The sequence below is a fragment of the Mercenaria mercenaria genome, chromosome 8 (assembly GCF_021730395.1).
Source record: "Mercenaria mercenaria strain notata chromosome 8, MADL_Memer_1, whole genome shotgun sequence".
Classification (NCBI taxonomy): Eukaryota; Metazoa; Mollusca; class Bivalvia; order Venerida; family Veneridae; genus Mercenaria; species Mercenaria mercenaria.
Window position 1 is genome coordinate 41,817,723 of NC_069368.1, and position 20,386 is coordinate 41,838,108.

At 33.1% G+C, this 20,386-nt stretch overlaps 1 protein-coding gene across 4 annotated transcripts in view; it reads left to right on the forward strand.

Moving 5' to 3' along the window:
• Nucleotides 1-19,028, forward strand: part of LOC123566521 (repulsive guidance molecule A-like) — a 34,345-nt gene extending 15,317 nt beyond the window's left edge. For 3 of the 4 annotated variants that reach the window (XM_053549777.1, XM_045360700.2, XM_053549776.1), the window contains exons 2-4: nucleotides 2,823-2,995; nucleotides 3,723-4,198; nucleotides 18,098-19,028. In XM_053549777.1, coding sequence (XP_053405752.1) covers nucleotides 2,823-2,995; nucleotides 3,723-4,198; nucleotides 18,098-18,787 — 1,339 coding nt within the window. In that variant the 3' untranslated portion in view covers nucleotides 18,788-19,028. Of the gene's footprint in view, nucleotides 1-2,629; nucleotides 2,996-3,722; nucleotides 4,199-18,097 lie in introns of those variants that run through there. The other variant, XM_053549774.1, reaches the window with a different exon arrangement.
• Nucleotides 19,029-20,386: the final 1,358 nt, after the last annotated feature.

Below are 20,386 nucleotides of genomic sequence, written 5' to 3' on the forward strand. Positions count from 1 at the left end.
ATAACTTGTCAGTTGAGCAGGTCGATTATATATACGTTTATTATTTCATATTCGGGAAGAAATTGATTATTAAGACATATTTACATTTTATTTACTTACAGATCATTGTTAGACCGATAGCCGTGTTCCCCAAAAATAATATAAAAGATAACGATGCAACGGGTAGACAGAAAGCAAATGAAATTAATAGTTTTGGCTATTCATTAATTTCCACAAATTATGTGAATTTGCTTCAAAAAAAGGAAACAAAATTATCTAGTCGGTTGCTAGATTAGAGATCTAACTGGCTTAAAATCATCATCGGCTGATTATCATCGTCATCACCATCACCAGACAACCAAGAGTAGAAAAAATAAAGACCATCCTATATTAGGCATATAAACCTTGTTCCTCCTAAATGCTTGCGTCTCGTACTACATAACGATACAAAATGTATGGAAACAAATGTAACAAAAAAAAAAAATAATCTTATATTTACATTATTTTACATGTGCGTGTGTGTATCTATATATTTCAAGAAAATGTATCAAAAGGCAACATAAACTTGCTCCAGTATTGTTATTAAAGACGAGACATAACTCGTGCCATTTGCAACTTGTATTTTTCATACTTAGTCTGCCGACGTCATAACACAGTAAGAAATTTGCGAATGCTTTCTAATCCCATTAAAGGAAAAGCATAAATTTCAATTTCGTAAATAGAAAATACGGCTTCTTAGAAAATTCTGAAATTAAGGAGTGGGTTAATTTGTATCCTTACTCAAATTTCCAGCTGTGTTCTGGTGTTCAATTTAAAATACTGTCAGAAAAATATTCCTGAATCACTGGTTTTGGATTTGGTAGGAAATCCATGCTCTCGAAGGAATTAAATACGTCACATAAATCAAGCCCTAGCTTTTTGTTGAGCAATTGCAAAGAATATTTTATTGACAGCATCGAAAAGTGTATTTAAAGATTCCAGTCTTTTATTTCTTGGTGCGTTCTTCAGAAATCGTTCTTAAGTTGCTCCTTAACCGTGAGATTATTATCACATTGTGACATAAAGCAAACTTCTTCCTCTTTTATACTAATTTGGAAATTGAGTTTGGCCAATTATATAGAAGGTATCTGTAAAGAAAGTACATGCATGCGTGCGTCATATTTCCCGTCCTCTCCATAACTGTTATAACTGTCAAGGGAATTTAATATATAACTTACCACTATGAGGCAAAAATGCACAGGATGAATACCAGTAGTACAAAAGTCAAGGTCACACTAGGAGGTCAAAGGTTTGCTGGATATACTTCGTGTGGGTCCATAACTCTGCCAATTTTTATATTACTTGGCACACATTTTCACTGTCACAAAGTGGAGACGCAGATCAACCAAACAATTGCCATTGTGACAGCTGGAGGTCAAAGGTTTGATGGGTCTTTTTCGTTTCCATCCATGAAAAGGGTTTCCCCAAACGCTCAGCGTAAGGAGGCGACTTATCACACGTAAGACCCAGGCTGGTAGGCTGGTAGCGTCAGACTTGGATGTCAGTTGTTCATGTCCTTTTACGCTGCTATTACTGTAGATAACGTGAGCTTTAGTATCAGTATTGTAACGTGTGACTGTCCGTAACTCTAACAACCAACAAAGGGTTCAAAATTACCTGGCACAATGTTACCCATAATGAGTCACAAGTTTAATATAGTTCCATGCGTGCATGGACACGGGTAACCCTGTAAACACATGTGCGCAGTGGGGCTATGGGGGCATCGTAAAGTAATATGTATCTATGTGGGATTCTATTTTAAGTAACCTCATAGGCCATTTTTATCCCAATTTTTGATTAAAATCGTGGTAACTTCCAGTTCTCTTAAATACGTTATAGAAAAATATTACCGATTCGCCTGAAAAGCTAAAAAAAAAAAACTTTGGCAGGACATTATATCAGGAGTTTGGTGTTTTGTTGTAATTGAATATAGTTATTACTTGACTATAAATATCCAATTTTGCAATATTTTGTGCCCATTCGTTAGCCATCGATATAAGGGAAGCAACTCGATACATCATAATGCAGAGTTTTTTTAAAGTGTAATATCAGTTATATCCCTTGAAACAGAAAACCCCTTACAAACTGTTAAGAAATAATAAAATTGTTGAGCATTATTCCGGGAGTACTAACAAACTGAAATTTCTCATAATAAATTTGTTGGAATTTACCCTACGTTTATCAAAATTATTAAAGAGCATAGATTTTCATCTAAGACACCATATCAGGTAAATATCTCTTACACCCGGGTCTTACATTTATTTTTTATTGTGATCTTTCCGAACCTGTCACCGCATTCATCGCACAGATCATAAGTGATTGTTTATCGATCATTCATTAGTTTATCTGCTAAGCATATTACTTTCATATTAATTATCTTGATTTAATTATCAGGACCAGCGTTCGCACCTCAGGTGCGAAAAGCGATACTGTTATCGGCCAATCAAATTCAAGGGCAGCCATGTTTGTTTGTATTCCATTTTGACAGCGCTATTGATATTTGATATAGGAGTCTTATCTTCAACCAATCGGAGCAGCGGACGGATACTAATGGTGTGAGGTTGAAAGAGTAAGCTCCGCCCATTGACCCAAATTAAAAATAGCACAGAACACTGCGATAACTGAATGTATTAGCATGAATACACGCTTTCAAATTGGACCTAATTTAATTTGTTAGGTGTAAAATAAACGGATTATGCTTTGCTTATGATTGTTGCATAGGTTTTTTTTTGTGATAGTAGAAACATTTGATTTACTAAAACATGCCGATACATGGCTAATGGTTGTTTATGTTTTATTCACAGACCGAAGTCTCGGAGAAAGGGGAAACGTTCGGACATTTTGGAAGAAAAAAGGAATTACACATTCGTGCCGAACTCGTGTCATGGAAAAACGGAGATGTTTAAGCCGATTTCCCGTCTTGGTCGGGAAACAGTGTTCCTGACGATATTTGTTCTTGGGATATTCTTTAAATCAGGTAAGACTGGGTTTTATTTTAGTTGCAAAATTATCTATGTCGAGGTCACCGATTTTGGACATTACGTTACCTGTGTAATATTGTATACACAGCAGTGTATTGTCAAAGCAGTGACGGCGCGTGAAGTTTCGCACCTGGCTTATCTAATTGATAGTAACTGAACATTTTATTTATACAATTAGGAAAGAAGATTAATTAATGTATATGCAGGCCATTTTGCATGCGTTAGCATCACAAATTTCAGATGTTTAGTGTAGTCAGTAAGGAGGTTTTATAAGTATTATATATCGAGTATGCAAGTTGATATGATAAACTGTCCTAGCAGAGAGAAAATGGTCCTATGGATACTGGTAAATGTTTCCATTGACATTGGTATTGAGGGAAAGCAGTGATCCTACAAAATGCATTTCTGCCATTTTTCTGTCTCTGGTTAGCAGTCCCTATGTATATATATATTACTAGGCTCAATTTTCGACTGCAAGACACATAAATGGACAGACCAATTTCACTGTGAAATCACAGACTGACATTTACTGTATGTCTGCCTCTACGTGTTTGTATGTGGAGGAGAGGGATATTCACCTGTGCAAAAATTTATCACAATATCGCGACTTGCGTACAGTTAATTGGACTGCATATATTACATGAAAAAGCACCTTTTAGAGAACATGTTTGTGCATAGTGATCAAAAATCTATTGAGAATTTATATACTTTCATATATTTCAGTACATACATGTGATGTAGATGGATGCTGGGACGAGTCCCAAGTCGCATACCAGACACTAAGTCAAGGTGCAGCAGGAACAGGTTCAAATAAAGACACAGACATTCGATGTACAAGTCTGAGGACATATATGCATTGCTTAGATAATTTACATGGGTGCAAAGGGAATATCAAATTTCATAGTGTGAAAAAAGTTGTGAGAAATCAAATGAATCACTACAGGTGTGATCCTAATTTGGAAATTTGGACTGGAACACCAATTACTCTTCTGCCACCAGATGAATTGTGTACCTATCATGGAACAAAAGTGTACAGACATTGTGGATTATTTGGGGATCCCCACATACGTACTTTTGACAATAAGTTTCAGACCTGTAAGGTGCAAGGAGCATGGCCGCTGGTAGACAATGACCATCTTACTGTGCAAGTGACAAATGAAGTGGTATCGCGTTCACTCAGTGCTACTGCCACAACCAAAGTAAGCATTTTGGAGTATGTCTGTATGTGTCTTTGCCCCTTTGCCCCTTTCTACCCTCTCCCTCACTACACCCTTCCTCCCTTTTCATAACCCCTCCGGCTTACTCACATAATCTTTATCCTGCATGTACAGTAAGGTGAGTTTTATATTTGTAAATTTTATTTGTTTTCTTCTTTGGGTTCAGTTTGTGATTGTTTTTTCATTTAAGGTCACAGGGTTATAGTTGACACATGCAAAATGCATACACTTTTCACACTCGCAAAGAAACCTTTCTCTTCAATTATGTAGCTATACATGCATACATTTTATATATACAATGTATTTGTAAACAAGTCAGAATGGATTTAATGAAAACTCAAGATGGTATCATTTATTTGATTTCTTTCTTTTGCACCATTTTCAAGTAATGCCTTCAGTTTTTGACAAGTATTTTTTCTTTCCTGTCACTATTAACAATTTGTCTCCCATGTGTTTTGCCTATGGCTTGGTTATATTGTACACTATATTTACCATAGGCAACTTGATGTCATCTTTGATTTATGCAATATCGGACTAGAAGGTTAACCTTTGGATGAAAAAAAGATACACTAGTGTTCACTGTGGCTTTTTCTCCAGATAAAAATTAACATACATGTGTGTATGCCTTTTGTCTGTCAAGAGTTTCAGAAGAATGTAAGGGCAATACACACATACACTAAATCTTCTAAAAATGTACCTTCAGTGTAGTACTTACTACTACGTAAATGAAAAGAAACAAGTTATTCTAATGGCCGCTCAAGTAACACATCTAAAGTAACAAGTGTCAGTCATACTCGTGCAGTTCATTTTTCATTCACAAAATATCTATATGTTATGCCAGTAAAATATTTCTGTGTAACCCTTACCATGCTGGACACGATTGATTCTGCCTTTGCGACCAGTGTAGATCATGATCAGCCTGCACATCCATGCAGTCTGATCATGATCTGAACTGTTCGCCATTCAGTCAGTATCTTTTTGGTAAGCACCTCTTTCAACAGTTAATGGTACTGTCCAAATTGAAAGATAGACAAGTTCATTATAAATTTAGCAGGGTCAGGGTTAAACTGTTTGAAGAAGTGTAACAATAAAGGTCTTTAAAGAAGTTGTAGGTAATAGGTGCTTTGGTCACTAATTGAAGTCCAGACAGGTAAAATTAATGAAATATACGTAATATGATATCTTAAAGTTTGGTCAAGTAATGTACTTGTGTATGGTTTAAGTTATGTGTTTGTTCAAAGATTTAATGTCCGATCATATGGCCTGGTGCACAGTAAAGTGCCCAATTCAGCAAAAAATCATGTACATGGCCCCATCTTTCAAACAATACATGATAGAACTATGAAATAAAGTTTATAAGTAAGGTACGATACAGATGTAGATGTGGAGGTGAACATTTATCATGAAAATTTAGAAATAAAGTAGTGCGACAAGTTTAAGTATGCAAAAATTAGCCATTTTTGCATGTAACGGGTTAGCATCTAAAATTTCATCATTTTTGTAAGTTGTCTCACAGAAGTTCTGTTCTTTTTTACATCTTCACTATTAAATTTTGTGAAAGAAAAATATCTTAGCTTTCATTTGATATATAACATCATGTACTTCTGTAATTCTTGTTCTGAGAATCATGGTTTGAACCAAAGTTGTATGGATGTAACGCCCTAGAAATCTGAAAAAGCTATACTTAAAAATGTGTAGAAAAAAGTAGTATCTTTTGGTGCTAAAACATGTGAGATAGCTTTGAAAAGTTTGAAAAATATGTAAGTTGAAATAGTCAAAGTATCATTTCTGTACATCAAGTCTATAAATAAATATGGCCGAATATCTCATCAAAAGTTAGTTTGTGACAAAAAATCCGTAATGTCCGTCCCCCTACCATAAACTTCATTAAGTGTTATAAAACTAGAAATTTGCAGCACATTTTTATTACATATGATGACATGAGTAATATTTCCAAAAATTGTTGAAATCCATCAAGCAGTTTTTTAGATATTGACAAAAGTGTAAAAGTTATCTGTAATGTCCGTCCCCGTAATGTCCGTCCCCACTTATCATTGCTTTTGAATGTTGTATATATATTATTATTTTCTATCAAAATCAATTCCTTCTATTTCTGTTTTACCAATAAGAACTGAAATTTAAAAAAAATGCATTGAAAATCAGTAAAATACATTATTTTGTGATATTTTTTCTTAAAAACACATTGTGTGTAAAAAAAATGACAAAATTTGTTGAAATCTTCAGCAAAATGAATCAGTTTCATACATGAATTTTACTTTCATATAAAGAACTCATGCAACAACATGAAAAAAAACTAATGAGTATATAAATAAAGTAAAACTTTGCCAAACATTATCTATAAGCACATTTAAAGTGTTGGAGGACGGACATTACATTTTTGGACTAAAACTACATGTTGAAAAAAGTAAGTAGTCTGAGTTTCAGTCCTCGTTCTTCTTGAAATTTATAGTCTTGTAATTTATAGGGTTTAACATCATATCCAGAAAGCTCTGCCCCTCTTTTGTCCCTAATTACAAAAACTTTTTGAAATGCTACCATAAACACTTGATCCCCCTCCCCTAGTGCCCTATTGTATATTTCTTATCTTTTATATTTTCTCTTATATTTTCATTTACAAAATAAAGGGTCATAAGATGCATCAAAATCATTCCTTAATTAAAACAACATAATTAATAAGTGACCTATTGAGATGGCAACAACATGCCATAAAACACAGGTGGCCACAGAAGATCACAAAATCACACTTTCTCAACAGGGTGCCAATATACAAGGGACCATAAAACCCCTAAACTGGATCTTAATTGATCATTATGGAATCTTTACCTAAAACAACACTCTTTGATGTAAGTGTTATAATCCCGTGTATTGTATAAAATTAAAACCCCTAGTAAGGATATATTTTGCCTTTTTATGCTAAGGACTTCCCCCTTAAAAAAAAAAAAAACATCAAAAAAACAAAACAAAAAAAACATATTTTAAATTAAACCGTGAAAAAATAAAAGACTGGTACAAGTATACAAAAAAAAGACAATGTGTTGAAGTGTTTTATTTTTTCAATCATAGACAGAACATTATTATGTTGTCATTATTTCTTTTTGTACCATTAACACAGCACTGATAGAAAGCTAAACTGATACAGTAATGTTATGGTCATCTACATTTAATATGCTTGTATTCTATGGGAAGGTTGTTAGATATGGATTAGTTTTATGTGAATGTTTGTACGGCATGTATGTTTTTTTTCTTTGAAACAGAACAGTACTTGCATATATGATAATATGCAGTGAAGAATTGATTGTAAAGCTGATTTTGACAAATACTGCTTAATACTAGTAGAATACTTGTTGAAAATTAGTAAAAATGAAATACTTCAATCTCGCTAGCTTTTTTAACTGCTATTTAAATGAATGTCTGAAATGAATTTCCTATATCATTTAGTAAAACCATTTACTATATTTATAGACATATTACCTATTGAAATGACACAAATGTTCCCTTAGTTAAGAAATTTGAATTTCAGAGTAATTTATGTTTCAAAGTAGTTATAAAAGCTGAACCAGTCATTTTATGTAATGTCCGTCCCCCATTTCTGGCACTATTTATTTATGATATTTTCTGCTTAAATGTAATATAAATAAGAGTATTTATGTTTCTACTTTGTTGTTTGTTTTAATTACTTGCTTTAAAGGTGTTTTCCTGCTGTAAATGTTCCATTTTCCAAATTTTAGATTAAAGTGAATTTTACGATTAACAGAAAATAATCGTAATTTCAAAGAAATTAGCTATTTTTTAAAAAAATATGGAAAAGCAAAGAGTTAAGGCTTATATTTTCTTGATCTTTGCCCTAAAACTATTAGAAAATACACATAAAACAACTGGTTTTGCATAAAACATTTACAGTAGGAATCTAATTTAAATGAAGGTGTAATGTCCGTCCCCAACCCGACATGGCAACTTGAATCCACTTTTTTGAAAAAAAATCCCAAAAAGTTATCTATTTGGGTACTGATCCTTGTGCACAACATGTTGAAGTGTAGAAAAAAGGTATTTTTCAAGGCAAAGTAAAAACTTTAATTTTTGACTTAGATGCTAACCCAATTGGGCACTTTACTGTGCACCAGGCCATATGCATTTGTTTATGTTCACCACAGGTCCAGTTTTAGATTTTCACTGGAGTTATATCTATTTAAACCAACATGGAGTTATTTTAGCGTAAATTTGATACACACATGTACAGACTTACCTTAAAGGTCCAATACTAAGGAAAGTGAGCATTTTAATTTCTTTTAAAAAGCACAGAAACTATTTCATTTTATTGGAAAATGAAAGTTGGTATGTAGAAATTCGAAATAAATCGCAGTTTATGTACAATTATTTTTCTATGAAGTATGAAGAAAGTTAAAAAGACCTGGGGGGTCATTCTGTCGATTCATTGAAATTTCAGCATAATACACATACATTTCTTTGAGTTCCAAAGACCTTCTGTAAATTTTGACCTGCCAATCTTCATTATTTAGTGTCTTGCAGAAGTCTATGCACTGGCTATGAAAAAAATTGCCAACTCACTTTCCCTTAGTAATGGACCTTTAAGAAATGATAAAAGTGTAAAAATTAATGTATTATATTTGTCAAACAGTAACGGTTACATTTACAACTAAATATTTCACTGAAATTCATTACAAATGCAAGTTTGTAAAATTATTGTTACCTCCCTTTGCATGTCGTTGGTTGCGTGACTAAGATAGATTAGAAATAAATGAATTCTGATGTTACAAACAGTTCTAGAACTTGCCTTTTGGTTCAGATTGTTGAAAAAACCTTATGTCTCTCAGATACAAATGCAAAACTAGAAATTACCGGTATATTGAAATCGAAAGAAATATTCAGCCATATAAATTAATGTACTTTCATCTTTAAAAGGGGATAATTACAAATTCAAGAAAAAACAACAGTATTTCTTGAGGGGATCTAACTATATGTTACAGTATATGTCTTTGTTTCTTAAAAATCTCTAATAGATAAATGAATTTGATATGATGAACAATATGTATGATTTCAGGGCCTGAAAAAAATCTTTAATACAATCAGTTGCTTAGATGTTTGACCACCTTAAGTGTTATGTATACATGCGTTTAGTTTTAAATGATTTTTTTGTATATAATAAAGTTCTCTTATATGTTGGGCTGAACCTGATAAAAACTACTCTGCGGCAGCCGCAGGATACTTTACAATAAATTCACTGGTCAGTATTTTCATGACAGGGTTGACCATGCATGTTTTAGTGCGTTAGGTATTATGTATTGTTCAGTAAGCCAGTGAAACAAACAAACAAACAAACATTCAGTGTCTGAATATAAATACAAGAATGAATAAAGTTGCATACATGGGATAAGTAAATACTGTAGGTGTTGTGTATTGGTTAGATCGCGAACGATTGCTCGCGAGAGTAACATGTAGATGTAAAGTATTCTACATTTTCATTGATAAAATCCATGAGTTGTGCACACATTCCCTTGGGCATTCTGTCTTTTCTCTTGGTTTTTTTTATGCATTTCTAGTTTATCAATGGTTAAACTTTTAAATTAATGCTTTTTTGTATAAAAGTTTTAGTTTTGAACCAATATTGCTTTTAGTCATAAATTTTTGTAAAACAAAATTTTTATTTAAGACCCAGAAATTACCAGGATCATTCCTTTGCACGCTACTTTGTAATTACATTTATGATAATGATAAGAGAAATTTCGTCTATTTACCAAGAAATTGCCAAACAACCCTGTAATAATTAGTGCATATGAATACCCTTGCACTGTAATTTCCAAGCGTAACTTTAGTTCTGTGGAATCACTAGTCGTTATTGGCAATTATGTAGCGGGTATAATTAAAACTTCAAAGAAATCATAGCATAATATATTAATTCACATGGCATTTGATGCTATCGCAAAATCATGTATGTCAAAAGAGAGATTTGGAAGTAGAACACATGTTTTCTTCACAAGTTTTGTGCTAGGTTTGAAAGCTGTTAAGGAGCATGTGTGAGTGGGTTGGTCTGGCAACTTTATAGCAGAGAGAAACAAGGCCTAGATATTTGAGAGTTTTCATATGGCATAGTTCAGATACTTCAGACCTATCAGCACCTTCTTCCAGCTGCTGATTTACACAAATTTCATTTCCAATTATGATTTCAATTAACACAGGTTTTTTTAAGCTTGGCATAGAAAAATTCAGTGCGCTGGGGTTTTCCCACGACTTATATCTCATTTTAGTGGTAACATTTTAAAGCTTGGAAGAATTTTCCAAAATATAAGAGCTAAAAAAAATGGAGAGTCATTGTCTATAAGGGTGTATGAGTATCTACAGGAGAACTTGTGATAAAAATAATTACACAATATAGGAAACAAAATTAATGCAGGGAACTTTTTTAGTCTCGTGTGGTTGTGGGATAGCTTTTGTATGAAAAGAAAGAGAACCACTGTCTTACACCTGTAAGGTCATAAGTGGCTGTTAACTTGGTCAGGTTTTGCGTATCTCTGTGAATTTCCACACTGACATTCCAGAAGGTATCTCCTATTTTTATTTCCAAAAATTAATTTCCTGATTTTGTCCGGAGTGTAATATTTTCTCCAAACAAAACTGTGAGCCTTTTAGGTGATTGGAACGCCTAGCTATGGTAGTTTTATCAGTATAACTAAGCCCCACACCAGCTGATATCATTGTAATTAAAGGCTGTTATACCATTTTGGGGCATCTGTATGAAATGGCACAAAGCCCTTTATCCTTTCAGTATGATATATTAAATTTTTGAAGCAGTACCTGCTGTTCATTATATGGGGGCCACAGATATGTCAATATAACATGGAATTATTTACTCATTGTTATAAAAATTTTTGAAATAATGGAAGGTAGAGATTAAGGAAAGCTTATTAATTAAAAAAAAAAAAATCTTTTCAAATGTAAAATGTGCACAGCATTTAAATTTTCAAATGGGAATGGGTGGAAGGTATATGGGTATACACATCTAGGGTAAGAAAATCACATAGTGGTTACAAGATGAAAAAATCACTCTTGCCATCCTTTCTTTGTCTGTAAATATTTCTCCATTGCACTGGCCTTTCAAATGATATGTATCACATATATTTATTGAGGAAAGCATCTGCATACCCACAGAATTTTGCAATAAAGCACCAATATACTGGAATTGCTTCTATGATAATTAAAAAATGTATTTGTACTTGTATCCAGTAGATAGCAAAATTGCAAATATTTGTTTTCATTAGGACCGTCTGGATGCTTTTAATTAGGTTTTTAACCCTTACCTTGCTAAATTTCTATTATGAACTTGTCCACCTTCCAATTTTGACTGTACCATTAACTGTTAAAAGGGGTGCATAGCTAAAAGATATTGACTGAAAAGCAAACAGTGCACTGGTCGCAAAGGCAGAACCAATGATGTCCAGCATAATAAGGGTTAAGAAAAGTCCATAGATTCTGGTATGTAGGTTTTGTATGGTGTCAGGCAGATGCCAGGGCAGTGTCAGTTTCTAGTCAATAACTTGAGTTCAGTTTGATACATGCCACAAAACTTGGTGTATTGCAAGCTTATATGGAGATTGGAGTCTTAGCTAGGGATTGTATATGGGACTGTTGGGGTCAAGGTTGCTGTTTCTAGAAATAAAAAAAAATAATGTTATATGCTTAATAACAGGATTGCAATGAAACTGGTGTATAGAGGATAGCTTGCAAGGAGATTACTTTTAGGTCAAGGTCACTGTTACTAAAATAGAATATAAGCAACTTTTGTCCAATAACCATTGACTTACTGTCACTTACATGTAAGTTTAGAATGAAATATTCAGAGTCTTCAGGCCAACCTTGGTGTATTATGACTTGGTTTTGGATTGTACTTTAGGCATTAGGGTCAAGGTTTCATGGCTCCTTATTGCTGGTTCAGAATTTCTGCTTTTTATGACGGGTCTGTATTCAGTATATGTTTACTGTTTAAAATTAATAAGTCAAAAAATCAATGCTGATGTCATGTAATAAAACACCTATTGATTGATTAGTCAGTTAATACTCGATACTATGCCACTCAGTTTGAATTCATTACTCAAAACTGTTTGGCCTAGGTCCTTTGGACCACAGACAATAGTTTTCATTATTTTATGACTGGAATATTATAATCTCATTCGTATTGAGGTCCATAGGAAGTGTTATTCAGGGCTTCTTGTACAAAAAACTTGAAAAGCAACTATTCCTCAAAGGGAAATCACAGCCCTGCACTAAAGATAAATCTGCCAAACACAAATCTTTAGTGTTCAAGTTTTATTCTTCAAGTTTTACTTCAGACAAGTAAAATTTAAGGTCAACAGCACAAACTTTGAACCTATGTTCTACTTTTAATTTATACATGAAAAAAAATTAGCTTATCGACTGATCAAATGTGTTCTTTTTTTTTCTGCCCCATAAATCATGATTTTAAATTATTTATTTCTGCCTGTTGCAATGTCTTTGAGGGAAGCAGATCCTGAAAAGAATGTGGATTTTAATGATTAATGAATTTGCTTTAAGAGATGTGTCATACAGTACACACACAGCCTCAGTTTGAAGTAGAATTAGCATTACAAAAGATTAGAGGTAAAAACTAGACTGAATTTCGTTTAACTTGATCTATGTTTGAAGTTTTACAATTTTACTGAACCAAAAATAACTAAAATATTCTTAAGATTTCACGAATGTACCCACCCCACCACATACAAATTTAGGATTACCCATTCTGCCTGTAATTATATATACTTTACCTATCACTGTATCATGTGAAGAAAAACTTGTGTACAAAAATCATTAACTATAATCCACTTAATTAAAAGAAATGCTGTGTGCACTGCATGCAGTAATATATGTCAAGCAATTTGTGAACATATTACTTGTATTCGCCCAAACCTCTGAATGACTAGTATTTTTCTGATCCTAAATATATTGTGACCTCCAGCGCCGTAGTTGTAAAGGCAAACATTAAAGGCACTGACCTCCAGATTTTCCCTAAAAATGATCTTTCTTAAAATCAAAGTTTGGTCATATTGATGAACATTAGAACATGAGTTTTTTTTTGTCTTTAAAATGCCAAATCAAGGAGAAAACATTCCCGAATTTGGAGTAGAACCTGGGAAATCGCAGCATTCCAAACCCTCCACTCCTGCCTCATCGCAGCACACTGTCTGATTGATACTAACAAAGTAGACATGGGATTCATAATTGGGTTAGTTTGATAGAGTGATAAAAGGAGGAGAAAATACTTTTATTATTATTAGTTTATAACAGTCAGACTAAGTTCATTAGTAATTTTGTAAAACTGTTGAAACAATGCAATTGCAACCAGTACTGGGATATATTCATCTTACAAAAAGGTGTTTTTCTTTCTTTCTCTGATAGGTTGAACAGCCCTGAGATGATTCATGGGATATGTTATCAATGTAGGTGTTTTTTCTAAGCACCTGGTTACACTCCAGCATACTAGCATTACCATAGAGGTTCCTGATTGTTACAGGTCATTGAAACATTTTAGGTTTAACATGATACACAGGCTCATTTCCAGATAAAAATTTTGATGTTCATTTTTCAGAATTTATAAGGTATTTTGTTTGTTAGTAATTAGTCCCCTACCGGTAACACCTGAGGGGACTGTGAAAATTCTTTCTGTCCGTCTGCAAATCTGGATCCTGCAATTACTAAAAAAGTATTCAAGCTAGGTTCATAAGACTTGGTATGTGAATAGAGGGCAGTATGTAGATTATGCACATGCATGAAGTATGCTTGTAGGTCAAAGATCAAGGTCAAGTAAAAAATTATTCTGCTCCATAACTTTTATATGCAGTGCATTGATGGATTATCTTGGTGCTACACAGAAATGTTTCACATGATTAGAAATTGTTTCAGCACATGACCTATGCTTGTTAGTCAAAGGTCAAGGTCACTATTGAAAGTTTTCCACCAGTAGGGGACTTCTGCCATTGCAATACTCGATCACCTGTTGTTACATTGTAATAAAATTAAAAGCAAAGTTCTATGCTGTAATTATGTGCAACTACAGAAAACACAAGTTGTAGTTTGTGAATACAGTTGGTGTGTACTGCGTTAATCATGCAGTAAGTTTTTAATGTAAAATTAAAGGAATTGAGCTACACTTCACATATATCACATTCATTATGTAATTGTATTTATCAAGCTAAATAACATTAATTCATGACTTTATTAAAAGTGTTACTTTGGACTTGTTCCTTTTAAGTCAGCCAAGAATATTTTTTCCACGGAATAAAGGTCAGTTGATACATCAGAGCTCTTTTCCTATCCGAAGCAGGCTGTTTCCAGGCATATTCTAAGGGGGAAGGCATCTTTCACTTAGAAAATACCTTTTAAAACATGCAGTATTACCTAAAATTGATTAAAATATTTTTTTTATTTATTCACCTTTGCCCCATATACAACTTAAAAGTACCCATTAACAGATTCAGAGCCTTTGCTTCTTAACCCCTCCCCCCCCCCTCTTACCCCCTCCAAACTCTTCGACCTACTCCAGCCTTCCTTCATTCCAGTCTATAAATCTATAAAATTGGTGAATTTCAATAGACAGCTATAATACATGTATTTTATAGCTACACAATTTAAATACATGCATGATATGTGACTATGTTACAAGTCTTGCGGGATCCTGGAAAACCTGGGATGGGCTCATGGGATGGGCTCGTGGGATGGGATGGGATGGGCTCAAGGACATGGGCTGAACTTACTTCCCCCTAAATTTTTCTCAGATTCTCGAAGGTTTCTTAAGGTGAACAGTTCTCTATAAAATAAATGATACCCCTGGGAATTCATGCCATACTGTCAATAAGATCTGGTCGAGAGTAACAAAATGGGTTAATGTCTTATTTTATAGGCTAATAACAGTAACTACATTTTCTTATTATTGTTATCATTATTATTGTTAATTCTCTTGATCCAGTCAGTAGTACACTTAATAAAACAGTAATAATTTTAAAGTAATATTATGAAAAATAAAAACACGTAGAACAGTAATAATTTTAAAGTTATATTATGAAAATTAAAAAATATATACTTCTTGCATGTGTATTTATAAGTGATACCTTTATGAAATAAAAGTAGACTAATATACATGTAGTGGAAGAAATGTATTTGAATGTCAAAACAAAACAATTCGGTATAATGAAGAATTATGAAGATAAAGGGTAGAATTACATGTATATATGTCACAGGGAGAAAAATGATGAATTCAGCAGTTGACCTTTAACCCAAGTTAGAGAATGAACCTACAACATTAATTTGTTTGATGAAAATTAATTTTGAGAGAAAATATGCAATGGAACTTATGATAAATCAATTCTGAAAAGAAGTTACTGAAAATAAAAAGAAAACAATAATTGACAAATTTCAAGATAAAGAGATGACAGAAATGAATTTATAATATATTAGACTTATTACATACTCATTTCTATTCCCCGTTAACTTACACTGGTACCGGAAACGTCAATATTTTTCCGTACACTGACGCCTGAATTTCATATCGGGTGCGTGACGTAATTCAGTGTGTGTTGTTGCACTATTTTTTCTATTTATTCAGCATTGTCAGTCATATTCAGGGTATTGAACAAATTTGTGATATTTACATTTATATTTATACATGTAGATGCATATGTAATAAAAAGGTTATTATCTTTGCATCTGGAAATATGCACTCGTTCTTCAGCGGAAGAATATTGCGCTCTTCAAGTCGCGCAATGAAGAACTCATGCATATTTCCCGATACAAAGCTAATAACCTATAAATATTATAACATATGAAAAGGGGGATTCTCAAACATATGGCAATTTTCAATTTATTTGGTAATAGATTTTGATGTTTACATTAACATAAAGTGGACAATAATTGACCATATTTTGTTCCAAATAATTGCTTTTTAGTTCTTCTTATCATAAAAAAAGATGTTTTTATTTTATGCTCTTCTGTGAGAAATACTGAAATTTATCAGTGAAATAAAATTGATATTTTCACTGTTTCAAACAGTGAAAATATCATTTTTATTTTTCACTGGTACTGAACTACATTTGAATGCGGAATTATAAATGATAGGAAATTCCTTGCAAAATATTATTCAGTAAAAGTAAAGATGTATAAATATGATAAAAGGATCATACATATTTACATTTTATCATAATCAAATGTAAAAGAAATCAGGAAACGTAATAATAGAACTATTTATTCTACAAAGACATCCTGATGTCACGACATTATGACATTATGATGCGGCGCACATGACGTTGTGCGGGCAAACTGAATATAGGCCTAATTTTCTTAAAACCATTAAAAATGCATAAAATGAATAGAAAATTTGTTTGTTTCATTGTAAGATCGAAATATATTTCACTCGTGAACACCATAATTTACATTTTCACTTGTGGCTGCATTAAAGTGTTCACTCGGTGAAATATATTTCGATCTTACACGAAAACAAACAAATATCCTGTATACATTAACACCAAGTGGACAATAAATGATTATATTTTGTTCAAAATAATTGCTTTTTTCTGCTTTACTTATAAAAAAAAATGATGTTTACATTAACACCAAGTGGACAATAAATGATTATATTTTGTTCAAAATAATTGCCTTTTTTGCTTTACTTATGATAAAAAATACAGTCCATAAATTTTTCATCACTTATATTGGAGCCATAGAAGTACATTCTAACAAGTTACAGGACTAAGTATTGGTATTCCCTTCTTGGCAGCCAATACAGTGTGAGTCTCATTCTGGGAATTGTAATTACAGGCTGTGTCCCTGTTATCCTTAGCTGACCTCTTAATTGCCCAGCTGAACTTTTAATTCATGTTCCTCACTATATATTTCTCTGACCTTGGACCCATGATCCCATGACCTTCAGCCCAACCCATCCCATACCATGAGCCCATCCCACGAGCCCATCCCAGGTTTTCCAGGCTGCCAAGTCTTGCATATTTGATGTAAAGAACACTTTTAAGGAGAATCTCAGATACAGATCTAGAGAGTGTCTCATCAAGATTTAATGTCATCTGATAAAAAAAATAATAAAAAAGTAAGCTATCGCTTGGATACCCACAGTATTATATGCTGTAGATATGTAGTTTCCATAAATTAACATCCCAACAATTTTATTTGTACGCAGGAGTTTTTAAAAATCTTTGCTGTTAATATGTTTGGGCCATTTGCTGTTTGAAGTTGAAAGACATATAAAATGAATAGTGAACTTATCTCTGTCGCACATATTAGAAAAAATGTTTGTTGAATTATTTACAGGCTAATTAATTTTCCTGGTTTAGTTTGATCTGTCAGTAGAAATGATGAAAAAGTGGCCAGGATAAAAATTATATAAAATTTATTCATTTTAGTAAAATTCATTCTATCGGCCTGTTTGAAGTTTCATATACAATAAAAATATAATTGTCTTTTTTTTTGTGTGGAAGGTTGAAACCAAGCATACGTCTGACTGTGCAAGACTGGCACTTTTGGTTCTGACTACATATTTCATAGGTTACATTACTTTCTATAACAGTCTTTTATTCTTGTACTCTCTTAAGATTTTATTCTTTTACACCAATCTTGAGGATTGTTCCCACTAAAGGTGCTCTTCATATTCTAAAATAAAAAAATGTTGTCCTTTCATATGATTCAAATGGTTACAAGGGACCAATTTATCCAAATCATTTGAAATTATAAGCGATGTATTACTAGCATGTAGCTTGGCATTTGTTTAAGGATTCTTTAGAAGTATGATTTACAACATATATTATATACAAGTTCAAATTTTTGTTTCAGTTGACAGTTCTGATCAAGGAGAACAGGGACTGTGCTTCAAATGGCTACATCCTGTACCAGGCTGATTCGTACATGCTACCAAGTTCTTTCAATGACGGACAGACTAAATATGGAAAATCCCATAGTGTGTCTCTCGTGGAAATAGATCCAGGCAGACATGTAGAGATCACAATGAAATACATCGATACCAGAATTGTTATTCGTCTTGTTGGGAATTATTTGACGTTTTTGATTAGAATGCCAGAGCAATTGTTGCCAGTGAATTCCACAAATAAAAACAACATAGAGCTGTGTGTACGTGGTTGTCCCAAAAGTGAAATCATTGATTACAAGAAGTTTTTAGCTTTAAAAGAAAAACAGGTTAGTGATAGTGATGTAAACATGTCACGAAAAGAGGCGGAGGAATTATGTCGTAGTGCCAATCTCGTAGACTTCTATTTCGATTCCTGCGTGTTCGATTTATTGACGACGGGGAATGATACGTTTAGGTACTCGGCGTTGTCCGCGTTACAAGATGTGCTAAAATCAGATCCAGATTTCCATAAAAACAGTGAAAACAGAACTAAACTGACCATATATGACGAAATGTACGCAGGTGCACAAAGTGTTAGGACTAGCTATTTAAATTTATTGACAGTTTTTGTATTAACATTAGTGTCGATTTTCAATTCACACTTGAACAGAACGTAACATCGGTAGACAGGTGTTTCAGCATGTCAGTAGAACATAATAGACTTTTACTTACATGTTGATATACCTGTAATGTAAGACAAGTGGACTTTATAAGTCTTTAACTCAAAACCCTGCCATCTCATGTAAAAAAAACATTGAAATTTATCATTTCATTCATCACTTCATACACAATCATTGACTGTCATTTTGTGATTAATGCCAAATCCAATGTTTTAAAAATAAATTGTTATTACTGTTACTGAAAACTGTATGTTTATATGATCCCAACCAGGTTTAAATAGTTCTACATTTATAAAACATTCAAAATGACTGCCTATCCATTAGCAGTAAAATGATCTTATTAACGTTTGACGGAATCGACATAAAATTTGTGTCAGTCCACTGGTAACTATATAGAATCGTACTGCCTTTTTCAGTATATGTGATCTTCAGTGACTTTGCTTACAATTGTAACATTACATGTCATTTTGAATACAACTACTTCGATGATCTTTGAGAAGAGCATATAGTTGCTGCTTTGTTCGTCACACATTCTTGCCCGGAACTTAACTCAAATACAGCTCTGGGACATTTCAACGAAACTTGGCATTTATATCGATATAAATTTACCTCAGTCTTGAACATTTTCATATGCCCGAATGGAGCAAATTATGTTATGACGCCAGTGTCCGTCTGGCCTTCCATTAGCAATTTTGTGTCCGCTCTGTAACTCTTAAACACCTTGAAGGATTTCGAAGAAACTTGTTTTAATTATCTTCCTTTCGTTCTTTTTCCCCCCGAATTTTGGGGTAAGTCAGGTCTTTGAAACTTGCTCTCAATATAAACCGCATTTAAAGGATGTGTATCACAAGAATGTTATTTCACTATATATATGATCTCTTGACAGACATCCATCAGTTCTTGGTAGCCTTTAAGTAAGCTATGATCACAGGCAAGTTTCAAACTAAACATCTGCACCATAGCAGTTCTTTTCTCCATATTATATAAAGTCTTGAATATATTTTCTTATAATTGTGGATAAATTGTACTTGTAAGCAAGTTTTCTTGTAGAATCCCGAGGGACTAGTTGGTGCCCTGAGCCCCAACAACTTGTGTAGAAGAATTCTTCTGATGCTTTACCAGTGAAAAACTTGTTATGACAATTTTCGTTGAGAACATGAAAAAATTAACAATTTTTTTCATGATGAGAATTAATTTCTTCTGAAGATTTGTATTGGTTATGCATTTCAGGGCCAAAATACGTTAAGTTCTACTGCAGAACATAAAAATGTGTTAATAGCATGTGATCTCCTGTCAACACACGTTTACCATTTTCCAAACACACTTTAAATGGATATCAAGATTTTTTTTTTGCTATTTCGCACAATTTATTCAAACTGACACAATTTTAATTTAAAGATAATGATCTCACTGATTTGCCGACACCAGTACATTTCTATTAACATTATGTAAGTGGCAAAATTTTGAAAAATGTTAAAGGATGATTTATTGCCTGCTATGATATACGAGTTATTTCTTTAACAGTTTGGTTATATCAGACACCATAAACAGATACTTGCAACTACAAATTTTATGTACATTATTATTATGGTAAAA